At 44.5% G+C, this 24,371-nt stretch overlaps 2 protein-coding genes across 10 annotated transcripts in view; both read right to left on the bottom strand.

The window, feature by feature from the left end:
• LOC119702804 (C-type lectin domain family 2 member D-like) overlaps positions 1-24,371 on the bottom strand; it is a 603,052-nt gene that overhangs the window by 311,535 nt on the left and 267,146 nt on the right. The window lies entirely within an intron of this gene.
• Positions 1-24,371, bottom strand: part of MICU1 (mitochondrial calcium uptake 1) — an 89,730-nt gene that overhangs the window by 43,746 nt on the left and 21,613 nt on the right. For 3 of the 8 annotated variants that reach the window (XM_038141405.1, XM_038141406.1, XM_038141407.1), the window contains exons 5-8: positions 21,010-21,172; positions 12,678-12,721; positions 1,376-1,441; positions 117-231 (exon numbers count right to left, since the gene is read on the bottom strand). In XM_038141405.1, the coding sequence (XP_037997333.1) occupies positions 117-231; positions 1,376-1,441; positions 12,678-12,721; positions 21,010-21,172 (388 nt within the window). Of the gene's footprint in view, positions 1-116; positions 232-1,102; positions 1,109-1,375; positions 1,442-7,029; positions 7,042-12,677; positions 12,722-21,009; positions 21,173-24,371 lie in introns of all 8 variants that reach the window. The other 5 variants (XM_038141409.1, XM_038141408.1, XM_038141410.1 and 2 more) reach the window with 5 other exon arrangements.

Here is a 24,371-nt window from a genome sequence, read left to right as displayed (position 1 = left end):
AGTTGCAGGCAATCAAGAAGGCCTTTTAGGGAAATGCATGTCAACAAGCTACTGCTTGTGAACCCTGCAAACTTGAAAAAAGCAGGAATTGCAGGGGAAATCCCTGCTGTACTTACTGGAAAGGACCGTGGTGAGGAAGATGTAGTCGGAGAAAGAGATGAGGCCGCATTCTCCGAGCGCGTAGAAAATGCTGTCCTCGTCAGCAAACCTCTCCCTCTCCTGGGACAGCTTCTGGTCATCCACCGAGCCACACCCCAAAGAGAGCACAGAAAGCACCACATTAAACACAGAAATGGAAGGCTTGGTTTGTATCCTTAGCACCAACAAGCCATTCCATGGACACACACACCCCCCTACTATCTCCATCCACATCCACAGGACCTTCCCCAGCCTTTGGATCCGATCAGAAAAGTTCTGCAAAGATCAGTGCTTGCCCATCCCAAATGAGGATAAGGACTTGCATGGGATTCCTTTGTTGGTTCAGCTCAGCTGAAATAGACATAAATAAAACTATGGCCAGTTTGCTTAAAATCTTTGAGATTAGTGGTAAAATAGTCAGACTTTAATGGAGGATTCAAAGAGTAAAGTGCTGTATTGCACTGACAGCTTTTTAGTTAAATTCTGTTGTAGAAAGGAGCCAAGAAAGGACTATTTGACATGAGTATAAAGTCTGATCAAAAGCATCCAAACTCTGTGTGTGTGAGCTCACAGGGAGGACCAGCCTGAAACCAAACTCAATCCCCCTCTCGCTCCAGTTCTTTTCCATTTATCAGCTCACAATATCTTACTAAGCTAAAAATTCAAGTCCCTTTGATCTGCAGAACCCTCAAAGGCTGAAAAAGGATCCATAAAACTGTTAGGGAATCCACACTGGTGACCCACTTTAAGGACACAGCAGGAGGAGGCACACGCACACACAGAGGAGAATTAAACGAATACAAAGGAGAGTAGGGGTGGCTGAGGTTATTCCATGGAAACCAGGCCATGCAAGCACACGCAGGCACGGTGAAAGCAAGGCTGGATTTAGGAATGGTTTTAGGAAAAACCACCAACAAACACCACCACACGAGGGTCCAGCTACACAACTGTCCCCCACTGTTACCTCTGTCTAGCGGAGATCCCATCATATACAAGACAAAGGAAAGAAAACTGGTTAACCAACAATAAAACAAGCAGGCAAAACATCACATCAAGTTGAATGGTTAGGCTTGCCAAGAGCAAGGAAAGTCTGGAGCAACCAGGTGGTTGCTGTGACTGGAAGCCTATGGAGATATCCCAGCAAGTGTTAGCTGATAGCTTCTCCACTGTCTGCAGCTGATGTCTCTCATCCACCTCAAGTTTTTGGGGCTTTTTTATTTTTTGAGACAGAACTCACCATTGTATGTGACTGCAGAGTGGGGATGAGCTCAGCTAATAATTTAGATGAAAATTTAACCTGTATCTGGCTTGGAAACCACAAGAAAAGAGACAAAAATAATCATATAGATCACAAAACAACCACAGTTTCCAGGGAAAAAGATTTCAGTTCTATTGATCACATAAAATTGTTCCCAGTAACTCTGCCTTTACCACCTGGAGAGCACCAGGAATTTAATAAGAGGTGAGGCACTACCAGCAGACAACATGCTAACGGCCTTCATTTGAGGCAAGGTAACAGCCAGTTATGATTATGGGCTACCAGGTTGAAATATCATTTCCTCAAAAAATGGTTTTGCTTCCATTTCCATCAAGATGAATCCAAAACAAAAATAACATTGATGCTGACGTGAACAACAAACATCTTTTTGGTTTTCCTTTGAACCAGAGGCAGGATCTGGGGAGGAAGCAGCTGCCTGTGACTGCTGCTGGAGGTGTTGCCAGCAGCATCTCACCTGCTCCTGTGATTTATTGCCTCTCCCTCTGATTGCCTCTCCTGGGCAGCATTGATCATAATCTAGCTATTGGCATCTTGCTTGAAGAATCCCATGAAAAAGTTCCAGAAGGTGGTTTATTAATTTTTATGGGTTTCTTTGCTGCACTTAAAATTCATAGTCAGCATCAAACAGCTCAAAATATTCTTCATAAGAGGAAAGCACATCCACAGATTAACAATAAAAGAGGCTATTAAGTTAGTTGGTCTCTGAAATATAAAGACAGATGGGAGGGAGAAGCATCTACCCATTTGCACCTTCCTTTGAGCAAACATAGTAAAAAAAATGTTATTTATTTATATTAAAACCAGCTTCTACTTGTCACTAACCCAGGGAACACAAGCTGTAACTGCAGTGCTCAGCTGCCTGTAGCTTGTGGAAAAGGGAATTCCTCCCCCTGATTTTAAGAGGAAATAACAACTGCCCTGATCAATCAGCTTTTCAGGTTCCCAGCAGTAGAACAGAAGCTTTAAAAATTTCCCAGCTCTCCCATTCATGTTCCTGTTTCAGTGAGAAGCTGTGTGTTTGACTGCTTTCCATGAACTTTGTGGGAAGCTCACCCCACTATGGGGAAGGTTTAAAGCATCCTTTTCCCAGGAGCTGCTCCCCAGCACAAAACATTACATCAAGGAATTATATCTAACCTCCTGGAAAAAGAATATAAAATAAATCAATCTACCTGTTTCACAAAGCACAGTGTGGGCTGTTGTCACCCCTCAAAGCTCAAGGTGATTGACCCAAAGTCAGTCCTAACACCTCAAACCACCCTTTTCCACACCCACCTTCCTCCCAGCACACTCCCACCCAGCCAGAAGGGGGATGCTTGGTATCAGAACAGCCAGGGAGAAATCTCTTTCCAAACCTCCACCTTCTTTTAGAGACAAGTCATCTCCACAAATTAATTATCCCCACCCTTTTGTATCTGAGCACAAGGTAATTCTCAAAGTGTTCAGTTAAAGCAGTCAAATGTCTTCCATTTAACATTTTTTCCATGTTAAATCCACTCCCAAAACCAGAGTAATTGGTAAAGATCATTCAGCACACCCCAAAAAAACCCATTTAAGCCTGAGCATTCACGAGTGAGCAAGCCATGGGGAACACTTTACAATTATGATGTCTTTTTTAATCAAGCAGTAGATTCATATTTAACAAGCACACAGACGAGCAGACATCCAAATTAACATGGAAAAGGAAAAAGAAATCCAAATATCTCAGTGCTTTTGGCACAAGCATGGCTGCGTAAGTTCAGTGAGAAGCCACCAGTCCAGTCTCAGTGGAACAAAACTTGTGACAGGTGTACAGGCAGATTCTCTTACAGCTCCAGACACTGATGACAGGTCAAAAAACTGACTCAAATTCAAGATACAGAGCTTGCTTTGCCCTTCCCAGCTCAGGCTCCGAGCTCAATCAGCACCAAGACGTGGCTGAACAGATCAATGCAGTGACCAAGCTTCCCCAAAGCCACGTGCCAGAGGAAAAGGTTGTGGGCTGCATGCAGGCAACTCCCCAGAGAGTTCTTGATGTACAGGCTGGCTGCAAAGCACCCAAAGATACACCACAAACTTCACATTTTCCACCCCAAAACTGATCTGCTGCTGGGGCATCCCTTAAGTTGAGGACATGGTACAGCTTCCAACAACAAGGATTGGTGGAAAAACCCCACAGAATCCTTATGTTCCTTGCCAAATATGACCTTTATTTTGGATTTTCAAATGGTTTTCTCAGGGCTGAGTGAGGAGTGAAACGTGGTAATATTGAATTATGCAACTCTGAAAAATAAATGTGTGTTTTTGTACATGGAGGGATGCCTTCTCTGCAGAGGCAGAGATGGGCACATGGTGCTGGTGCTCCCACTCCTAAGGCAGGTCTAGAAAAGCCTGACCACTTAAATCCTGGCAGCTCCACTTCATCTGGCATTCCAGAAACAACAGCATTTAATTCAGGAAGAACACATTCTTGGGAAATCCCTCAGAGCTGCCAGGGTTTCCATCTGGAGAAGGAAAGGACATTTTGGCATCTTTCTTCCTGTAACTGACACTTCAGCACCATATCTGCACTTCCATGAACCAAAGCTTCAGGAATTCATCAGCCCAATGTGACCACTTCATGCCCTCCAAAACAACAATAAAATAAATATCCATGAGAGATAATGGGTATTTCTCCAGAACCAGGAAGCAATTCTGTCAATTAGCAAGGGATTTTAGATGAAAAATAAACCACCTTTTGTTGACAAACGTCATTGTACTTGGTTTGTTCCTGTTGAACAGAAACATTTTCAGGTGACCATTGTTGTATTGAGCAAATAGAAACCCATGAGTGTAGAGTGAAGTCACCTGAATGCAAAGCAATTCTCTTTCAGTCCCAACTGACTACCTTGTTATTATTTATTATTATAAAACATTAAAATAAGACACCTATTAATGTATTTCTTTCTTTCTTTCTTTTCTATTAATGTATTTCTTTCATGGTTAACTGTAGGCATGGAGGAAAAGAAGTCCTATTTACCAGCAGGACAAAGCAGCTTCTGCAGCTTTTCCCAAGCAGGGCTGTTGAAAATCCAGGGAAATATATACTAAGAGACTTGGTAACAGACAAGGGAAAACCCTTAATAAATTCCAGAGCAAACCAGCTTGCTGTGGTAATTAAAAATATGAATGCTTTCAACTCTGTCTGCATAAAAACACTGAAACAAAAAAAGGAGGATTTTAAACTTTGCTCATTTCTTTTGAGATTTAAACTTTAAAAAGTCAAAGCCATGTATCTAGAGATTTCAGGCACCTCACTTAAAAAAACTGAATAAAGAAATAAAAAGGCTTTCAGGATCAGATTTAAAAATTGAGCCTTTCAGCCCAAACGTTCAAAAGTCCTTTAGGGAAAAAGAGAGAGGAGAGGTCCCTCTGCACTATGAAACACGGACAAAAATAGGACTTGAGGGAAAATTGAGGGATTTAAGAGTTTTTAAAGTCAGTTCCATAATGTGGATGCAAAATAAGTAATTTTAACTGCACCGCCTGGCTTTTTTATATCACTTTTTCTACATCATTAAATCAGAAAAAAAGCGTTTGAGGCTGTGATGAAAACAGCACAAGGACCTTTTGGAACTCATAAACCCCTTTTAGCCATGGGAAAGCTCACGTTATCTGGAGCCACTAGGAATGATAATTTACTATGAAGTCTGCACACCAACACAGGCAAACACAAACAGGTTCTCCATGGCAAATTGTGGTGGCTGAGTGCTGACCTAAGAAAATTTACTGCTGGCAGATAATACTGCAAAATTGGGAGATAATACCTTTCAAGAATATATTTTAATCTAGAGGTTTCAAAAACTTTTGATTTTGGGGGTTCTTTTATCTGTGTATCTGCAGAGGGGCACAAAACACAGAGCTGGACATGGGTGAGGTTGTCCTGCATGTTCTCTCGCTCCAAATTTGAGCACATGCAGAGAATGAAAAGCTGGGCAGCAATTCTTACTGCAGGTGGATTCCTGTGACTGGAAAGAGAAATCTGCATTCCCTCCCTTCCAGCAAGGCTGTAAATATTCAAACCACCTTTCAAACAAAGGGCACCTGAAATGCAAGGCCAGCATTCTGTACAACCCAGAAAATCATCGACACAGACTCTCCCGACGCGTGGCAGGCAGCAGAGCCACTCATGCAAGGGAGAAACCCCTGCAGGAAAAGCCAAGAGGAAATGCCTTGGAAAAGGGACAGTCTACACTTGTGCTCCCCTCAGCCCTCTGCAGGGTAATGAAATCACAATCTGCAGGACCACTGGGGCATTTTGTATCGAAATTTAATGAGGAGGATTGAAATTAGGGTCCTTGATGGCCCACATGAAGCTTCTAAAATGAGCTGAGTTTTGCCACCTTTGAATTTAAATGGTTGTTTAGGTCTCTCAAAGAAATTGGGATGCTGCTCTCCCTCATCTCAGCCTGCATGACCAAGATGAACTCATTGTACTGCTCCTTCTCTCAGGCAGAAATCCCAGTGTGAAAGGACACCAGGAGGAAAACAATAATTCTCTATAAGAAGTGATTATTAAACATCGGCTCGGTTGATGAGGTTGGGGCTGTACACTTGGTACTCACCACCAAAATCTTGTCAATTCTCTTTCCCTCTCTCAGTCCTTCTTTTTTATTCCTTCACCTGCTTCTCCCATCCAGATTTTACCTCCTTTTGTAGCCAAGTGAGTTCAAGCACCCCCTGAAGCATTCCCTGCCACCCTCTCCTTCCATACTAACACCATGTCACCCAAGGACAGAGTTCTCAGAGCTTTGTTTTGTGTCCCTCAAGTATTAAGCATTAAGCTAACACGAGCAAAACTATCAAAGAAATTAAAGCCAGAAATACCCCAGAATCCATTTTTGATTAAAAGACTGCCTACACCCACTGAGGGCTTATTACCAAGTTGTTTATTTTTCCCTAACTTTCCCTGTGGATTTCATTAAGGTCACAAAGCTACAGGGCAAACTCCAAGTGCTTAGAAATATTTTCCTCTTTACTTACTAATATTGAATGAACTCCCCTCTGGTGTCTAGTTATTTTTCCCCACAAAATATTTTAAGAACTACAACAACTAAATATCTGCTACCTGACATATTCTTTAATACAGGTCACTCTACATAATTCTCTAACTTGAAAAACTCGAGCTTGCAAATGTAGCCTTTCCCAAACCTACACACCTTCAAATAGATGGCATTTCCCTAAAGCATTTGGCCAGGAAATCAAACTAACTTTGTGGCCCCAAGGGGGAAAATGCTATTTTCCAACAGAGCCAGCTCTATCACAGTCTCATTGAGCTGCAAAATAAGACAGGAGCCTCAGAGGACACTGTGAAAGCAGGAGGGCAGGGAGACACACATCTGAGCTTTGCTCAAAGCAGTTGCTGTTAATAGAGCCAGGTATTAATGGTTACCCTGAGGACTGTTCTCTCCACAAGCCAAACTCAGGTGTTCTGAAATAAACCCTGCAGGCTGAGGATCAAGGAGAGCACTCAGGAGCATTTATGAGAGGAGCAGGAGGAAGAGGTGAGCGTACACTGTCCCTTTCACATGAAAAGTGCATATTATGAGGTCTGAAGCACAAACTAATCAAAGCACATGCTGTCTGCTTTGTACCTGCCAGAAATCCTGGTGGGAGGGGAGAGGGTTAGAAAAGGGAAGAAAATGAGGGAATGCTTGGTTACACCAAAAAAAAGCACAAACCAGAATGAGAAAAAAGACAAGTATCAGAGATATTATCAGCTGGAAGAAACCCCCGCCAGGTACCTGGAAACCAGAACAAAAGAAGACAAAGAACAACCAGAGGATTTTAGTAGGAGCCCTGTGGAAACAAGCAGCAGAATTAGGGATACACAAAGATAACAGCAAACAGAGCTTTGTCAAAGCCAGAATACACCACAAATGTTTGGTAGAGGAGTTAGGAAAGGAAGACACTTGTTCTGTTCCTAAAGCAGCCCAGGTGCCCACAGGGATGTTTGTGCTCTGTGTTAGAAGCAATTAAGAATTTTCTTTGATGAAATCCAGTTTTATTAAAAACAAACCAACAAACCACATTTCAGTGTCCACACAGGTCCCAGCAAACAGAGAAACATCAGAACTAACTGAAGCAGACAGGAGGGTCAAGTTTGGCTGGGAAGGGAAAGCTAACAAGCAAAGAAACCAACCAACATGGACAGGGGGTCAGCCAAGAAAGCCAAGAAGATAAAAACCTTCTCAGCTCAGCTTTGCTGGTTATCTGCAAGAAACTGCATCTCTGCTGGCTTCCACAAAGCCACCGGCAAGGATTTTGTCTCACCACTTCCTTACAACCCTTTTAGGGACAGCAGAGAATGTTCACACAGATCAGTGTAAGGTTATTATCCATGTCAGAAGGTGCCTCCTGGTTATTATGCAAATACTACCTGTGCTGAGATCAGAGGGTGAAGGAATTTAAAAGCAGGGAATCTGAAGTTGGACAGTGACATTTCCCATGGATTATGGACCAGAATAGCTAAACACTTCAAGGTGTCTCCAAGCAAACCATAACCCAGCCTCACCAGCTCCAGCTGGGGACACTGGGAACACATTCATTTCAAACTGTCACAACAGATGCTGGCAAGACCTCACCCAGCTGGATTTAAGGACTCCTCACCTGCTTTCATTGCATTTAACCTGGAGAACATACCAAGTGTCCTCCAAGTGCACCTGCACTTTATGCTGCTCCTCACTGAACCATGATACTGGCTTTTGGTAAGGCAGCATTTCGAGCTGCATCCTTTGGGATTAAGGTTTCAGAGGCACTTACACCTCCCGGGAGCTCACAGCTCTGACCCAGTGTTTGGCTCCCGAATGACAGCAGGATTTTAGGCTTGTCTCACTTGCTGCAGGTTTGGGTCTATGGCAGCTTGTCAAACTCTGGTGGGAGCATCATGCTCCAGGCAGAGCCCATCCACAGAGCAAAGGATCCCTGAAGTTCCAGCTAATAAATCAAGGCTCCTTTCCTTCCCACTCTTTCAAAGAGTGAGCGAGATCCTTCAATCCACCAGAAAAGGATGGTGCTCCTACCATCCATGGATCTACCTCCAGTCTTCTCCTTGGGGATCCTCCCCGAGTACTTTCTTCAACTCCTCTGCTCCTGAGATGCTCTTTAAATCATCTGGAAAGAAATCTGCCTCCTGAGCTGACTCCCAGCAAGTGTTCTTTAATGGACACACACCTTCAGGTCACGGCAGCTGAAGATCCTCATTGCATTGGTCCATGGTATGACCCTGCATTATCAGGTGGAAGTGAACTCTAGAGATGTTTTACTGGCACTTAGAGGCACCATTTGAAGTATTTTCCTTGTCCTTCACCTTGCTTGGCATTACTTTACGGCATGCCCAAACATCTAGAGAAGTAAACAGAAATGCTGGCAGGAAATACTTAAGTCATAAATTTAATTAGAGGGCACTGAAAGCCTCTCTAATTACTTACTGCAGGAGGGGAAGCTGTTGCTGGTAGCTCGAAGGCTCTTGCTCTTATTGAGCAGCAGCAAGGAATTCTCCCCACAGGAGAAAAAAGAGCAAGTCAAGTGTATCCTAATTAAACTAATAAGCCATCTAGAGTGGGGCTTTTATTTCCCAAATAAGCCAGAGGACTCTTAAAAGCACTCCAGCTCACCTTCACCTTTCCACCAGGCTGCACTGCTGGAAGCTCAGCTGGGGAACACCTGGGAGCTCCTGTGCTGGCTCAGCAGGGTGGTGACAGGGTGGATGTGCAGCTCACAATTCAGAGCAGTAACATGAGCAGCATTGTTTCTTTGGTTTTTTGAGAGATGAAGCTTGTCAATCATTAATGCAGAAGCCAAAAAAATAAACAGAGAGAGCATGAGAAAAGACAATTTTAAAAAAACTCTGCATGACAACTTATGTAATGTTAATGAAGCTTGTGCCAGGTTAGATGTGCTAAGAAATCTCTACTACTTAGTGAGAGCATATTCATCACTAAAACATGAGTTATTTCTCCTACAGATGGGTTAAAAATGCATTTGCCTTCCCACTGCCAAATGCAAGAGGGAAGAGACAGTGGAAACACAGCAGACAGACAATCATGGTCTGGGCACCTCCACACCCTGAGAGTGTGTCTGTTCTCACATCAGCCTTTTGCTCAGGCTCCATATGAAATGTCTGCAAGCTGATTAATACCTTTTTTCTACTCTGAATGAATAGTAATCAATGCCTCTTTCCCCCTACTTTGCTGAGCTTGCTTCCCAAGGGAAGAAACCACCACTCTTAGACAAAAATGGAGCCACAGGTTGCCTCCCTGTACACGCTCAGCCCAAAAGCATGAGCTCGTGCTGGCACACACATCTGACCAAAGGTTTGTGCTGCCTGAGTGTCTCCAGGGCTTTTGGTCTTGCAGGAGTGAAGAAAAAGCATTTAGGCTCATATTACAGGAGCATTGTTGCCATTAATAAGGCAGTAACATCTGCCTCCTTCTCCAGTAACTCTATAAATTATCAGCAGGAAGAAGGAGAGGCAGGAGGAGGGGAAAAAGTGGATTTTATCTTCTCACCATGGCACTCAGTCACATGCACAGCAAGCTGGCTTGGAAACCCAACAAAAGCACAATACAGAGGCACATCACTCCCCAAAATCCTTTGGCAAGATCAGTCCTGATCACCCCACAACAGCCAATTTGTTGTTTTGATGGCAGCTTTGCCTAAATAAAATGGGTTCTGTGAAAGGAGCAGCTCCTACATCATCCCACTAATGCTGCAGCATCTGGATCTCAAACACTCGTGCTTGAAATTCCCACAGATGCTACAAACACTGGAATATGTCATTAAAATGCAACTAACTGCACAGACCTTTGAACTGAATCTCCTTCTAAACCACTGCTTGCGTGCAGACATCACATTTGGAACTTTGCTTGGTACTAAAATCAATCTTCTTTGCCACTCTTCAGCCAGGATCTGGCCTCTGGATTGTCAGTGCCTTTCAGCAGCACAGCTTGCTTATGTCTGACAGTTCACAAACTCCCTTTTCCTTAAAAAAGGAGAAGAACTTTCCAGTGACCAGGCCTATTTTTGAGCACCACAATTCCCATTACCTCTGTGTAACATCCATAAGGATGCTTGGGGGAGCAGTGATGACCCCGTCACCCTTCTGCCTGAGCTCAGCAGCTCCTCCAGCACACAAAGGCAAATCCCCTCCAAGCAGAGGCTGCTTTGATAATCCAAGAGGAATGCGTGGCTGGAACCAGGCACGGAGGAAGAGATGCAAAAGGGTTTTATCACTATGCAAGTGAAACTCAGACTGTGCGAGGTCAGCTCCACAGCACCTCAGTTGTGCTTGGCTGAGTGAAAGCAGTGTTATTTTTTTAAACTGGAACCCAAAGCAAGCAACAAAATGAGGAAAAGTTGCCAGATCAATCTACTGTCAGCTTCCTTCATTACCAAGGGAGAGCCAAGGCCAGCTCATTTTATCCTCTCCTCAAATTATCCCCTCACCTGGACATTACCGCTGCCCTAATAGCCACAGCCAGATGTAGCCAGTCCCAAGATGTCTTTAAGCAGACAGCCAAGCAAACAAGAACCTCTATTTCTTCATTTTCAGAGTACATTGCTTCCAGGGTGTTATTAGGCTGTGGAAAAATCAGGTCCCAGGAGAAAATAATAATAAAGCAAAGTCCACTGCAGTCCCCTAAATCTGCTGCCTCACTTTCAGGCAATCAAACCACAGCACAGAGACATCCAAATGCAGCAGCAACATCTGTAAGTTATATAAAAAGCTATTTCAGCCTACTACAGGTCAGAGCCCTCGGCGTTGAGGGGCAAAGGAACAGAAAGTTGAGTTCAAAGGATTTGCCTTTGGATCTTTCATCCAGTGTGCTGGGAATCGCCGGCAGAGCGCTCGGGAGCAGGAGAGCGATTAGCAAAAACAGTGTGGGATTCAGCACTTCCTCCCTACAAACAAACCCTGTTTATGGAAAGCCTAAGGGATGAGGGTGATAGCTCAACAAGATAAAATGATGAAAGTGAGTGAATGCAAAACAGACTGTCACGAAACCAGAGGGAGAAAAGCTGGGTATTTTGCAAAGAATATACAACCTTCCTTTGGTTGGGTTGGTTTTTTTTAATCACAAAAAGCAGACATCACGTTTGTGGCAGGGGGGAAAAGAAAACAGGTGTTCACGACACGCTTTGGAGCTTTATGTATCAAAACCAACTGCCAAAATCCACCTCCCTGTTGTCTGTTTTCCAGCAGAGCCCAGCTCTGCTGCCTGGGTAACCACACACTCGCCCAGGGCTCATGACAGGGACCCCAGGTATTTGATCATCTTGTTGTTACCTGTTCCTGCTAAACACAAACCAGGGAACTGCACATGTTCAGCCCACATTGTGTTTATAAAAAGCTTGAAATTCTTTTTTTTCCCCCGTGCTGAAGCTCTCTGGAAATGCCTGACACCGTGCCAGGTGCACCCTGCAGCAACAGGGCTTGAGATGCTGATGTCCCTTTGAAGGCTTCAATTTGAGATGGTGCAGATGAAAATGCTGCTAAAAGCTGGAGGACCATTGCGTGGCATGATGGAAAATGAACTAACCTGCAGTTATCTGCATCAAGGAGTCCACCTGAGCTGCCAGTGCTGGGGCAGAGCTGCCTTTAGCACCCCAGTGGGATTTACAGTGTGGATAATTAGGTCTGTGCTGTCCACAACAACAAGTGGGATGCTACGTGGCTCCTCTTTCACAGGGAGACAAAACTAGATCAGAATTAAGATTTTACCAACACCTGTCATGACAGCACAAACACCCAGAACAGTTGTGCAGTGCTGCAGGAAGAACCTGGGCTCAAAAGGGCAACAGAGAGAGGCTGTTCAATAGGGGGGAAATACCTGGGTGGGACACAGGAAAAAAAACCACCAGAGCATCTCCTTCCTTTAGGAATCTGGAGATGAGGCTGGAAGGTCCAGTGAGTTTCCCCTGAAATGATTTAACCTGTGGGGCTCTCACGCAGTCAGAAAGAAACAGCAAAGAAATGTGATTACAACCCATGATTTCCCAGCCCACCAGCATATAGGAAGTGGGAATATTTTGTCTGTAAACATTAAAATTAGGCCCTTTATAGAAACAATCCTTCTGTCATTACAGAAAAAGCACTGCAATGCTACTGAAAATCAAAATGCTCAGAAGAGAACACTTGACACACTTCATTTAACTTACACCCTCACACAGGTAATAACTGAAGGATTCTAGGTCAAAAAAGCCATTAAATAAAACACATTTAGCAGTCCAATGTGCTCACCTTCCCATCGTAGCGTTTCACTATGAACTGGTCCAGGCCCAGGTCTGCAAGAGAATAAAAAAATACTTAAAGAAAAGAAAGCTTTTATGGCATAGAATGAAATATTTCTTATGTTTTCTGTTTGAGAGGACTGGAAAGTAAAATGCACAGTCTGGGTAACATTTGTAGAAAGCATAAGGACAGGAGGAAAATTTTGTTTGGTTTTGTACATTTTGTACTTTGTATTTTGAACACAAAAAGGCAACAAACTCATGGAGTCAGAGAAGAAAACCTCCTTCCATAGCGGGGCCAGCAAGAGCTCAGCAATCAGCACCTCTCGAGAGCCTGAAATACCCTCCCCAAAGCAGATCCCTGCACTATTACCAGGCAAACATTTCACCTGTGACTCCTGGTGCTTTTAATAACACCTTTTAAATGGCCCACAAATGGGAAAAAAACATTTGTTCCCATAGTTAATTGGGATGTCCCCAAAGCTTGTTCATATCTGAGTAAAAATAGATTTTAAGGGAGATAAGTTGTAGATGCATTTGTAAGAAGTGGAGCTCTTTAGCTGGATTGGAGAAAGGCAAGGAGAGGGATTGTTTATATCAATAAAGTCTCTGATACCTTCCCAAAATGTTTATTTATGTTGAAGAGGAGAAAAGAATACGGCAGCCTTAGCTGAGTTCAGGCACAAAGCTCTCATCAACCCACAAAGCCCAGCAGGCTGCATCTAACACCAGTGACTGCACGTATAAGCAGGATGACAAAAAAAATTCGGGAAGAATCATTATCTGAGCTTTGCAATCCAAAGCCAGGAAGATGCATCCTGAGAAGAAATTAAGCAGAACTCAAGTTGAGCATCTCCAGCAAAACTCTGGAGAGTAGAGGCTGATTTTTGGTGCTCTGAGAAATCAAACCTTCCGGAGAGTGACATCCCGTGCATCTTCTGCCACTGTTTATGGTAATTAGCACATTCTCATTCCAATTTAAATTAGAAAATAAGATGGAAAAACCAGAAGAAAGCCTTCCCCATCACCTGCTTTTGAAAGAGGATAATGAAACCCTCCCTGCCTGCTGGAAAGTTTCATGGCACTGTGCAGAAAATGGAATTATTCATTGCTCCAGGGTGCCCCCCTTGCCCTTTGTGACCCAAAGCAGCCACAACTCCTCTGCCACCAATTTCAAAGGTCGAGGCAATTGTCTCAGGGCTTTCTGCTCTTGTGAAAATTCCAGCCAGAAAGCACCTTCTCAATATTTCGTGGGCCTGATAACAATGCAAATTGCATATTCATCCACATATTCAGACTTGAATCTCCTGAATTTTGTCCTTCTCCAAGCTGTGGGTATAAATGCAGTAAGAATTAGGGCATTTAGAGGTAGGATTTGTCTGATAAACGTGATTATTTTATTACAGACACTTTATGTGGTCAGAGCTCACCCCGACCATCCATCTGGATGGTGACTTAAGCTGAGCTTATGTCCATGTGTCATAATAAAGTCATTTTTCAGGGACACCTCCTTTTCCCATGCCAGGAAATGCTGCTGAAAGACAGATCCCTGACAGCCTGACATTATACATGTACTGATGGAAAGCCAAAAAAAGGACATGGGTTAAAAATAGCAAGTGAAAGTATGTCTTAATGGCACCTCCTGCAACTGGACACTGGGAAAGTACAGAGGTTTCAATAGAGAGCCAAAATGAATGGATGATTGTGTAGAGAACAGCAAAAAAGATGAGCTGATAACTGTCATTTTTAATATATATATAAATGCCACGTGTTTCTAAATAATTATAATAAATAAATATGGAAATAATGGCTCCTGGGCTGTCCCAGCAGTGGTGTGGGCACAGGCCCAGGGCAGTGACTGTCCCCTGGGCTGGCCCTGCTCAGGGACCTCCAGGGCTGTCTCCAGCTCTGGGTCCCCAGTCCAGGGGGACATGGAGGGGCTGGAGCGTGTCCAGGGAAGGGAACGGAGCTGGGGAAGGGGCTGGAGCCCCAGGAGGGGCTGAGGGAGCTGGGGAAGGGGCTCAGCCTGGAGAAAAGGAGGCTCAGGGGGGACCTTGTGGCTCTGCACAACTCCCTGCCAGGAGGGGACAGCCAGGGGGGGTCGGGCTGTGCTGCCAGGGAACAGGGACAGGACAAGGGGAAAGGGCCTCAAGCTGGGCCAGGGGAGGTTTAGATTGGATATTAGGAAAAATTCCTTCACCAAAAGGGTGGTGAAGCGCTGGCACAGGCTGCCCAGGGCAGTGGTGATGTCACCATCCCTGCAGAGATTAAAAAGCCATGTAGATGTGGCACTTAGGGACATAATTTGGTGGTGGCCTTGGCAGTGCTGGGCCAATGGTCAACCTCAATCTCAAAATCTTCTCCAACCCAGATGATTCCACAATTGTACTGCACACACAAGCACATTGGTTTCCACCAATATTTTATATGGTCACCCTCCCAGCCATGCCCAACAGTGTCCCCTCTCCTCTGCTGCATTAATTAAGCTGCACACTTAAATTCCTCTGTGAAATTCCCCTGACACTGGTCCTGAGAGAAGAAGCCAGTTCAAAAGCTGAAAAGAGGCATTTATGTTCAAAGCATGCACTTTTACTCTATACATTTGCCTTTTCCCAGTACAGTTTTATTTTCTTTTTTAGGGACTTAGCTGCCTGTTTTTCCACAAGCCTTTAAACCTGACAAAAGGAAACCAACAAAGAGGGGCTGTTGCCTGATGCCTGGGGTCTTTCTTTAAATTAGATAAAAAAACCCAAGAAGCTGCAATAGGAATTCAGCATTTGTGTGGGCTGGAGAGCCAATGGGAACAGTGGATGAGGACAATCCCAGCTGAACAAGGGAAGGCAAGAATGGCAGCTATTGCACCTCTGCGTTTCAAAAGGCAGAGTGTTGTTAAAGCCACCACAGGATTGTCTCTAAGTGCCACACTCCCAAGACAAACAGCCCCTGGCTGGGCTGTTGTTGCTGAGCTGCAGGAACACAGCCTAATGGGCACGCTGAACCAGGAAGAAAGAGCTTTTCCACCTTTTACTGAGGAGCAGGGGCTGAAAAAGCATTCTCCCAGAAGTGGTTGAAAGGATTTCCTCAAGAGAGGCAGCAATGAAAGGCAGGAGTAATTTCAGGAAGATACCTGGCTGCCTCAAGCTTTCCTGGGACACATTCCACAGCTAGTCTGGATTGCAGTGATCACCCAGAGCTCCACTCGTTGTTTCTCTGGAACAAACCCAGAGCTTCCACCATGATCTGCCCCAAAATACACTTTTATTTACCTGAGACCCTGCGCAAGCCCTCACCTTTCCCTACACATCCCTTTTGCTCCTGCAGCCAGGGGCTCTGCAGCAGCCACTCACGGGCAGCAGCATTTCAGTGACCTGCGATGATTTCCCAGGCAGCTCCCCTGCAACGTTTAACTACCCCTGTTTATTACTCCCACAAATTCTGATGCCACCTACCAGGAGCCCCAAATAAACAGCAGCACTGCCACGGAGTATCTAAGCACATAGCACCACTAGAAATGTTATTTCAGAGCAGACTGACACCATTTATTCACCAATACCAGGGATATAGGCTGCTACTTTTATTCATGTGATGGTACTTTCATAGCACTCTAAAAATAAAAATGATTCAATATAAAGCAAAAATGACTTAACACTCACTGCCTGCCACAATAGGGAAAAGAGGATGTGCAACAGCAGAACCATACTCCCTGCATTTACTTCTCTCATTTTGGAGAAAAGGAATGAATTTTCATGGAGAAGGAATGAATTATGTTAAGGAAAAAACACAGAATAACTTGTTCTTGCTCTTGTTCAACAATAGCCAAATCTAAAATCAAATGCTTATTATATTCCTATTGATTAATAAAATATACTTTCCATGGATTTTCTCAAAGCCAGCTAATTACCACACTTGATAAATATGCAGTCAATTACTAAGCTCTTCATGTTAACTTGTAAAAATAAACCCATAGGCAGTAGGTTATAGACTTTAGTTCTAAAAAACATTTTTAAAATGAGCTTCCAGGAGAAGGACAATTATATTATGCCAAGAACACAGTTGAGATCAATTAGAAACCACCATGATTTCCTCTGGGACACCAGCAGCTTCTCACTGATGGAAAAACCTTTTCAATTCCTTCCAAGTCTTGATATCCTTGTCAGATTTTTCACATTATTTGGGTAACATTCACTCACGATCTGCTTTTTTCCCCCACTGCTTAATATATAACATGGACTCCTTTATTGCCAGCAGATGAATAAAAGGGCTAATTATGAAGACTGAAAAGCCTGCTAACTGTGCTTGTGATATGCCACATTATGGCAGGAGAAAATGCTGGAGCAAGCTTTCCCCTCCAGAGCTGTAATCCAGCTTCTGATTGTTGTATTCAGAGTATTTCCCCTCTGAATCTAAAATGGAATCTGCAAGCAAACAATGAGCTGCCTGAGGCTTCTCAGGGGACAACAGCCTCATGCTCAGATTCAACTCCAGGACTGTTTTGTTCCAGGAAGGAAAGATCAAGGGACTTGGTTCTCATCTATCTCCCCCTGCTCCAACAAGCCAGTCTCCCTGGGAGACATGCACTCCTAACACACCTGGAACCTGGCCCTGTATGGGAAGCCCTCCTTTATGTGACTTTCAGCACACAAGCATACATGTAAATGCATCTCTTGCTCCTCCTTGGCTCTTTTCCTGGGGTCTCCTATCAGGCATGACAGGCTCAAAGATGATTCTTGCTCAAGCACTGTGTATTTCCACAGAAAAAGAGCCCCACCTTGGTCAGGAGACAGCCAGAGTTACCTCTCACTCGCATCCTTGCTCTGAAGAGCTCTTCAGCAGATGTACTGGGGAGGAAAAGAGAGTGAATTCCCAGAAGGACTGGAATCCCAGAATCTCTGGCTTCCTTCTAGGTCTTAAATATCCCAGCTGAGCACTTTGTGTAACTTTAGGGATTTGTACCAGCCCAGGGAATTCTCTCCTCCTCATTACATGAGTGCTTGTCTCAGCTCCTGGCTGATGGTTGTACAGGAGACCAGATCCATATTTCATAAACTTTAATCAAAATTACAAATAATCACTCGTGCATTGTTCCACCCCAGAGGCCAGCTTGTGCTCAGCTCCTCATGCAGTTCAGACATGGAAAACAAACCATTCCTCCCAGGAGGAGCAAGCTGCACACTCTGATGCAGCCACCAGCAATCAGCTCTGTCCTTCAGGGCTCCTCTCCTCTGTCACCATTCCCTGCACAGAGCCTGCAGGGCCACAGCTGCTGCTGCTGCCCGGCCTTCAGCACCATCTCTGGGGTCTCCTGCACTCAAACAAAAAACCTAACCCAACCGAAAAACCTTCCAAGAGTTCAGATATTTGAGTTGCTGCTCATTATGTGGTGAAATTTGAAATGCATCTTTCCTCTGGCAGGAGTCTGGGATAAGCAGTGAGGTTAACACAGAAATGGAGGAGCAGGATTGGTTTGGGAAGAACCTGCCTTCATGGCAGCATGCTGGGATGAGACAGAAGAAATATCTTTTACTTCTTGCAGTCCTTATTGCAAAGGCCATAGGAAAGCTGAGCATGACACAGCTCCTTCTTAGTCCAGGATGCTCCAAAATACTAATTTTCCTCAGGAAAACAATCAGTGCAGAATGAGCCCAGATAAATTTGGGGAAATGGAGGGAATCCTTGCACTTCTCACCAGACACAGAGTATTTTCAACTTATTTTCAGCTGGTTTGGGATTGGGGTCCCAAGGAAGCACCAGGCAGGAAACAGTCATCCCTTCCCATCCACTCTTGGAGCAAACTTAACCTCTCAGGTATGAGAGGACAAAAGAGGAAAAAAAAATATATACAGGACTGCAGGGAGAAGAAATCACCACCCACGCTTCTCCTGGCACTTGAACTTTCCAGACAGCACAGAAAGAAAAAAAAATTTAAAGCAGCTTTCAAGTTTAATGCCATTCTTTGGCTTCTTCTGACAAACCCTTCCAAGCTCAGCGAGCTCGTGTCATTACTTAGGCACAGCTTGCCTACTTGGGACTGCTGTGGCAGGAAGTTTGACTGAACCAGAGAAAGCAATCTACAGGAGCTGAGGAACTGGCATTCATTTTCCCCAAGCTAGCAAAACACAGGCCAGAATGAAGCTGACACTTTATTGACAATAAATCAAACTTTCCCCTAAGTAATCCATAAAAATGAATCAGGCCCACAATACCTTCACAGTAGACGAGCAGTTTAAAAATAAATGCAACAGGGACTCAGCTACCTCGTTACTCCAGATCACTTCCATTCCTCAGTGTTTTCTCTCCATAAAACAGCAGAGGCTTTTACAAGAAGTTACTCCCTGAAATTACGACCTGCAGCTTGAGCACAACGAAGGATTACCTCCAAGAGGTTTCCCAGGAACACACCAGGCTGCATCAGAACCCCAAGGAAGGCCTTGGGATGAAGGCAGGATGCTCCAGCCCCGGTGGAGGGCACACCCAAGTTGTGACTCAGGATGAAAGCAGCCCCAGCATTTCCCAACTAACCTGTAACCTAAATTATCCTGTGAGTCAAAAGCACCAGCAGGGTGTGAAGTACAGAACTCATCTGGCCAGCAGGTAGCACTCTTTGTTTTCAATTTCTGGTCTGAAAACCAGACCTATCTTCCTTTTATTTTTTACTACCAGCTTTAAAAACGTTTCAGAACAAGGTTATGGCTGGTTTGACTTTATTGTAGCAATAAGTGTTTTACTCTTCTACTGTTCATTATGTGTTAAAAAAACCCATTTACTGTGATTGTGATGATGTACAGAGCTGGTAAGGAACAAGCACCCTAGAGCAGCTCCATCTACAAGCAAATCCACAACATTTCCTAAGTGTTCTGAAGACAGATTTTTCAACTCAACAAAACCCAAGACGCCTGCCTTCCTGCCCTGCCTGCTGAGGGGCAGCCCAAGCTCAGCTTCCATCCCATTCCACTTGCTAAAAGCACCTAGACTGCTTTGTTCCCTTACAGGCTGCCGTGTGTCACTGACTGGCAGCATTTGCAGGCACCATGGGGCCACTTCAACAGCCAGGACAACAATGGGAATGCAATGGGAAGTGAGTGGCTAAGACTGATGAATTATTATTTCCCATTAGTCACCTCTGCTTGTCTCTGAGTGAGGCGTTTGCCCAGCATTCTTCCACCTATTTGCTGTACACACCCTAAAATGCACCAAGCACGTGGAAGAAGTAAAAGAAGAAGCAGATGTGTTGAAATGAAACACAGGGTGTTTTCAGTTTTTAAGCTTCCAGGAAAAGCTACTGCTTTTCCAAGTACCAATTCAAGGAGTCTGAGATAGACAAGATGGTGACCTACAGCCATTAATTCACATGGAAACTACAGCCGTTTCCAGGGAAAATGGAAATTTAGGATGGAAACCTAAATATCAGTTCACCTACATGCTTCAAACACTAATGCCAGGATTATTTTTTCTTCCCTCCTGCACACACTTCATATTGTTATTTTCTAAGCACAAGGGTACACCGTATTTATTTAGCAGCTGTCATCTAAGATATCAAAACAGTTTCACAATTTGGACATAAACCCCACACTCAAATATTTAACATTTGGGGGCTGAAGTTCTTCTTTAATGTCTGCAGAGACAAGGGAAGTTTTAATTTGACAATAGCCTGTTTCATTCTTTGAGATACAATGTGGGAGACCAAAAACCACCATCTCCCACGTCTCACCCCAAACATGAATCTCTAAAATGGAGACCCCAAACATGAATCTCTAAATGGAGACAAAAATCTCTAAAATGCAGACAAAAGCCTCCTGCTACCCCACCAACACTAAATATTCAGGACACAGCTTTCCAGACAAGAGCAAGGTGTCTCTCTCCCACTTTTTGATTGCCAAACCCCCTCCAGGTACCACAAGTGTTTGTCTGCAGCCCACAGGGAACTTGAAGATGGCAGAGATGAGCCCTACCCTGACCAGCAGCATCACATGGGGCTGCCTCCACCCCTCTGGAACCATTTAGGTTGGAAAAGACCCCTAAGATCGTCGACTCCAACCTTTATTACTGATGTTCTCCTTGCCAAAGCAACCTCCTTTTGTAGGTTTAGGAAGTGTTTCAGTTAAAGGCACTATTCCCCTATTAAACATAGGAGAAAGGCATCCCATCTGCTCTTCAGGGGTCACACCAGCCAGATCTGCTACACTGCAACAGCATTTTGGGAAACACGAAAGGACTCGGGCTGATTTTGGGCTCGGAGCAGGAGAGCTTCAGGAGATGCTTCCTAGCCCTGGCAATCAGAGCTGGGAAGTTCACAGAGCAGGTGAGCAGAGCCTGGGGAGTATCAGCTGCCCTCCACCACTCACTCTCTGGCTGCTTCTCGTTGGGGGTGATGGATCTGACGAAATCCTGCGGGGTCATGAACACCTCGGACTCGCCGTGCTCGTTGATGACCTTCAGCGTGGCAAAGTACCTGAAGATTTTGTCTGGTGTGGAGTAGGCTCTGATCCTGTTCTCATATTCCATCACCTGGAAACGAAATTCAGCCAGCATTAGATGTGCACTGTCCCTGCCCCACGCTGACTCTCAGTCCTCAAAGAGATTTGCCACAGGACAAGTTGCATGCAGCAACACAACTCTGGACTCTTTTGGCATTACTCCTTTCAAAAACCCTTTAAGTACCCAGGAAAACTGGCATATCAGCCGCTGATGTCCCAGGATTAAGAACAAACACTAAAAATCTTCCTTATGAATAAATTTAGACTCTTCATAGTGGCAGAAGAAAAATTCACAAAATCCCTGAAGGTGCTTTAAAAACATGAGCATAAGAAAATGCACTGGCATCGCATTTATGAATCTAAAGCAGCCCAACATTTTAACCACGGTGTTGAAGGGTTTGATTTGTGATTAATAGATGAAGAAAAAAGTCTTGGAAGGCTGGGAGAAACCTTTACTTTCAAGCAGAGTCTTGGAAAAAAATCACTTGGAGCCGCAGCTGGTTGCTCAGTCACCCAAGCTCATTTTTTCCTCTTTTCTATCACACTGGCAGAATTCCCCAGAAACTCAGTCTTCCTCACCAATCTGCTTCTTCCTAACTCTGCCAGCAGTGATTTTTTTGTTTTTGGTACCTAGAATCAGTTTCCCCTCAAACAGCTGGAATTAATCAAAGACAACCGACAGCTTTTCTAAACACAATCCCAACACAAGGCCACAAGGGTGGAAAAAGGCACAGACTCCTACACTTCATCATGTATTAGCACAGAAAACTTTCCTCCTTACTTCAGCTTTTCATTCCTGCATTATATGCTGTGTTTAACAGTCCATAATGTACTTGAAACCTGCCGCTGGCCAAGAGCCACGGGAGGAAAAAAATCCCCACCAAGGATGAGCTGCAAGAGAAGAGGCAAGATCAAGGGTACTGCCAAGGCAGCTGTAGATCATTCCTGGCTTTGGTCCTGGCTCAGCCTTGTCCTTAAATTCCTGAACAACTTCCTCAGCCTGATGTTTATCAGACAGAAAACACCCTCTCTAGTTTTTCTTACTTCCAGGATAAAAAAGAGCCAAATGTTTCAAATGCCCCAAGCCAGGCCTTGGTAAAGCAAATCCTCTCTGCTCTTAATTTGCCCCAGATGACATTACCTGGAATGACAATACCTAAAGCACTCTCCCCTCTCCTCTCTGCATCACCACAGCTCTTCCAGAATTCACACGTCCTTGCATCAACCACCACAACTCCCTGCTGCAGGAGAAAGTTTTTTTCCCTAGGGCCTTTGCACTTCTAATCAACAAACCTAATCCCACTTTTATTGCTTCAGTCCACAAGGTTCTGCACAGCTAAGGGCATTGGAATGAGGAAAATTGCTTTATTGCCCAGCTCCAAGTAAAAGATGACACCCACTTTTCCACCTCTTTCTGGCTTTGTCTACTGCTCCCACCTGGCAGGAGGCAGCTCCTTATGCCAAAGTGATCTTTTCACTTGAGGGTGCAGCCATATCTCACTCCTGCCTGACCTGATCTCATGAATAACACCCCACCCAGCTTAATCAGCCAGAAACAGCTCAGTATTTTTACCTTCAAGGAAGACAAATAAACCCAAGGACAGTATAAAACCCCACACTGGAGCCAAGAGCAGACACCACAGACCACGACCAGCCTCCTCCATTCACGGCAACCCTTCAACACAGCCTGCTTTCTAGCTAAAAAAACCTCATTAACCGAATTTTCCAAGCCTGTGGAAAAATTTCTTGCAAGGCACTATCAGTTGCTTTCCCTCAACCCAGCCGGGCACAACTCAACAACCCCACTGCTGCAGCAGAGACGGGAGTCCTGACATTCTGCCAGGAAAACCACGCTTCATTTTACCCCACTTGACTTCATATCCACAATGGCTCTTCCTCTACATCTATTTTAAGCACCTGCTAAGATGCTGCTCTCAGGCTTGCTGCTTTCAGGTGCTTTTGTCCTCATGTTTAGAATATTTAGAGTATTGCTTCCACAGCAACAACAGCTTACCAACAGCATGGGCTCGAAACCACATCTCCTGTCTCATCTTACAGCACAAAAAATGCACAATCTGGACCAAAAGAGTAGAATCTAAACTGCTTTTTAGCTGGCTGTTTTCATCACAACTGAACTCTCACTTCTTCCACAAGCTTCCCTGCAACAAGGGAGCAAATGCAGCCACACTTCTTCCCTTTTGCCTGCAGCTGAGCTCACAATTACATCATTCTTGGTAATGAGCTAATCAGCTGGCAAAAGCTGACAAATGTTGCAGCCCATCCCTCTGACTGCAAGGCTGGGTGCGACACGAAGCCAGGTCAAGAAGGGAGCAGCCAAGAGGCTGCAAATGGGGAAAACCTCACTTATTTGTGCCTGAACATCAAAAGAGTGCTAACAAGGGTGGCCTGATCCCCCACACAAATGTGGAGTTAAGGGCCCATGTCCTTGGGTGCAGACAACCATTTGTGAGGGGTTTTTACACTGCTTCAACCTGGACTGAAAATCGTGCCAGGCAAGTGTCTCCTCTCCTGACCTCTCACCTCTCCCTAGTGCAAACCAGACCCTGATGCAAGGAAGACCAGTCAAAATTCTCATCCTGCCCCCAGAAATGCAGCCTCACTTAATCAGGCACTGTCAGAAAGATGATATGACCCAAAGGGAAAAATCCCTTTTTTGCATTTATTAGTAGAGCATGTACTGGAGGAGAAAGAAAGTAATCCCTGTTGCCCTACAAGAATGAAGGTGCTGTTGAGACTGTCAATGTTTATGCTAAGCCTCAGGTTAAAAGAAAAAAAAACTAAATCCTATGCTGACATGAAAATAAAGCTCTAAATTAACATCTCAAGGCACAGAGCATCACCAGGGCCTCCCTGACTATGCAGCAGCACACATCTTAACAGGGGAAATTAATTAGGACTCATTTTCTTCGTGCTTCCTCCTGTGACACACACCCAAATGAAGGCTCAGCACGAGCGACATCCCAAGGCAAGATACCTGCAGGACCCAAACACTGCCAGTACATCTTGATAAGTCAGCCCTACTGCTGCATGCAAACACTTTTAGCAAGTTAATTAACACATCAGCCCGCCCCCATCCTGTATTACAGCTCATTAGCCTTCAAACTATATTGAGGCACTCAAGTAATTTTTTTCCTTTTCTGCCCTACATATCCAGGACCTGCACACTGCACAGACAACACTTACCTGGGAAGCATCCAAGCACAATCCCA

This window comes from Motacilla alba, chromosome 6, assembly GCF_015832195.1.
Source record: "Motacilla alba alba isolate MOTALB_02 chromosome 6, Motacilla_alba_V1.0_pri, whole genome shotgun sequence".
In the NCBI taxonomy this organism is placed as follows: domain Eukaryota; kingdom Metazoa; phylum Chordata; class Aves; order Passeriformes; family Motacillidae; genus Motacilla; species Motacilla alba.
The sequence above is the reverse complement of the archived record's forward strand: the minus strand, read 5'-3'. Positions and strand labels throughout refer to the sequence as shown.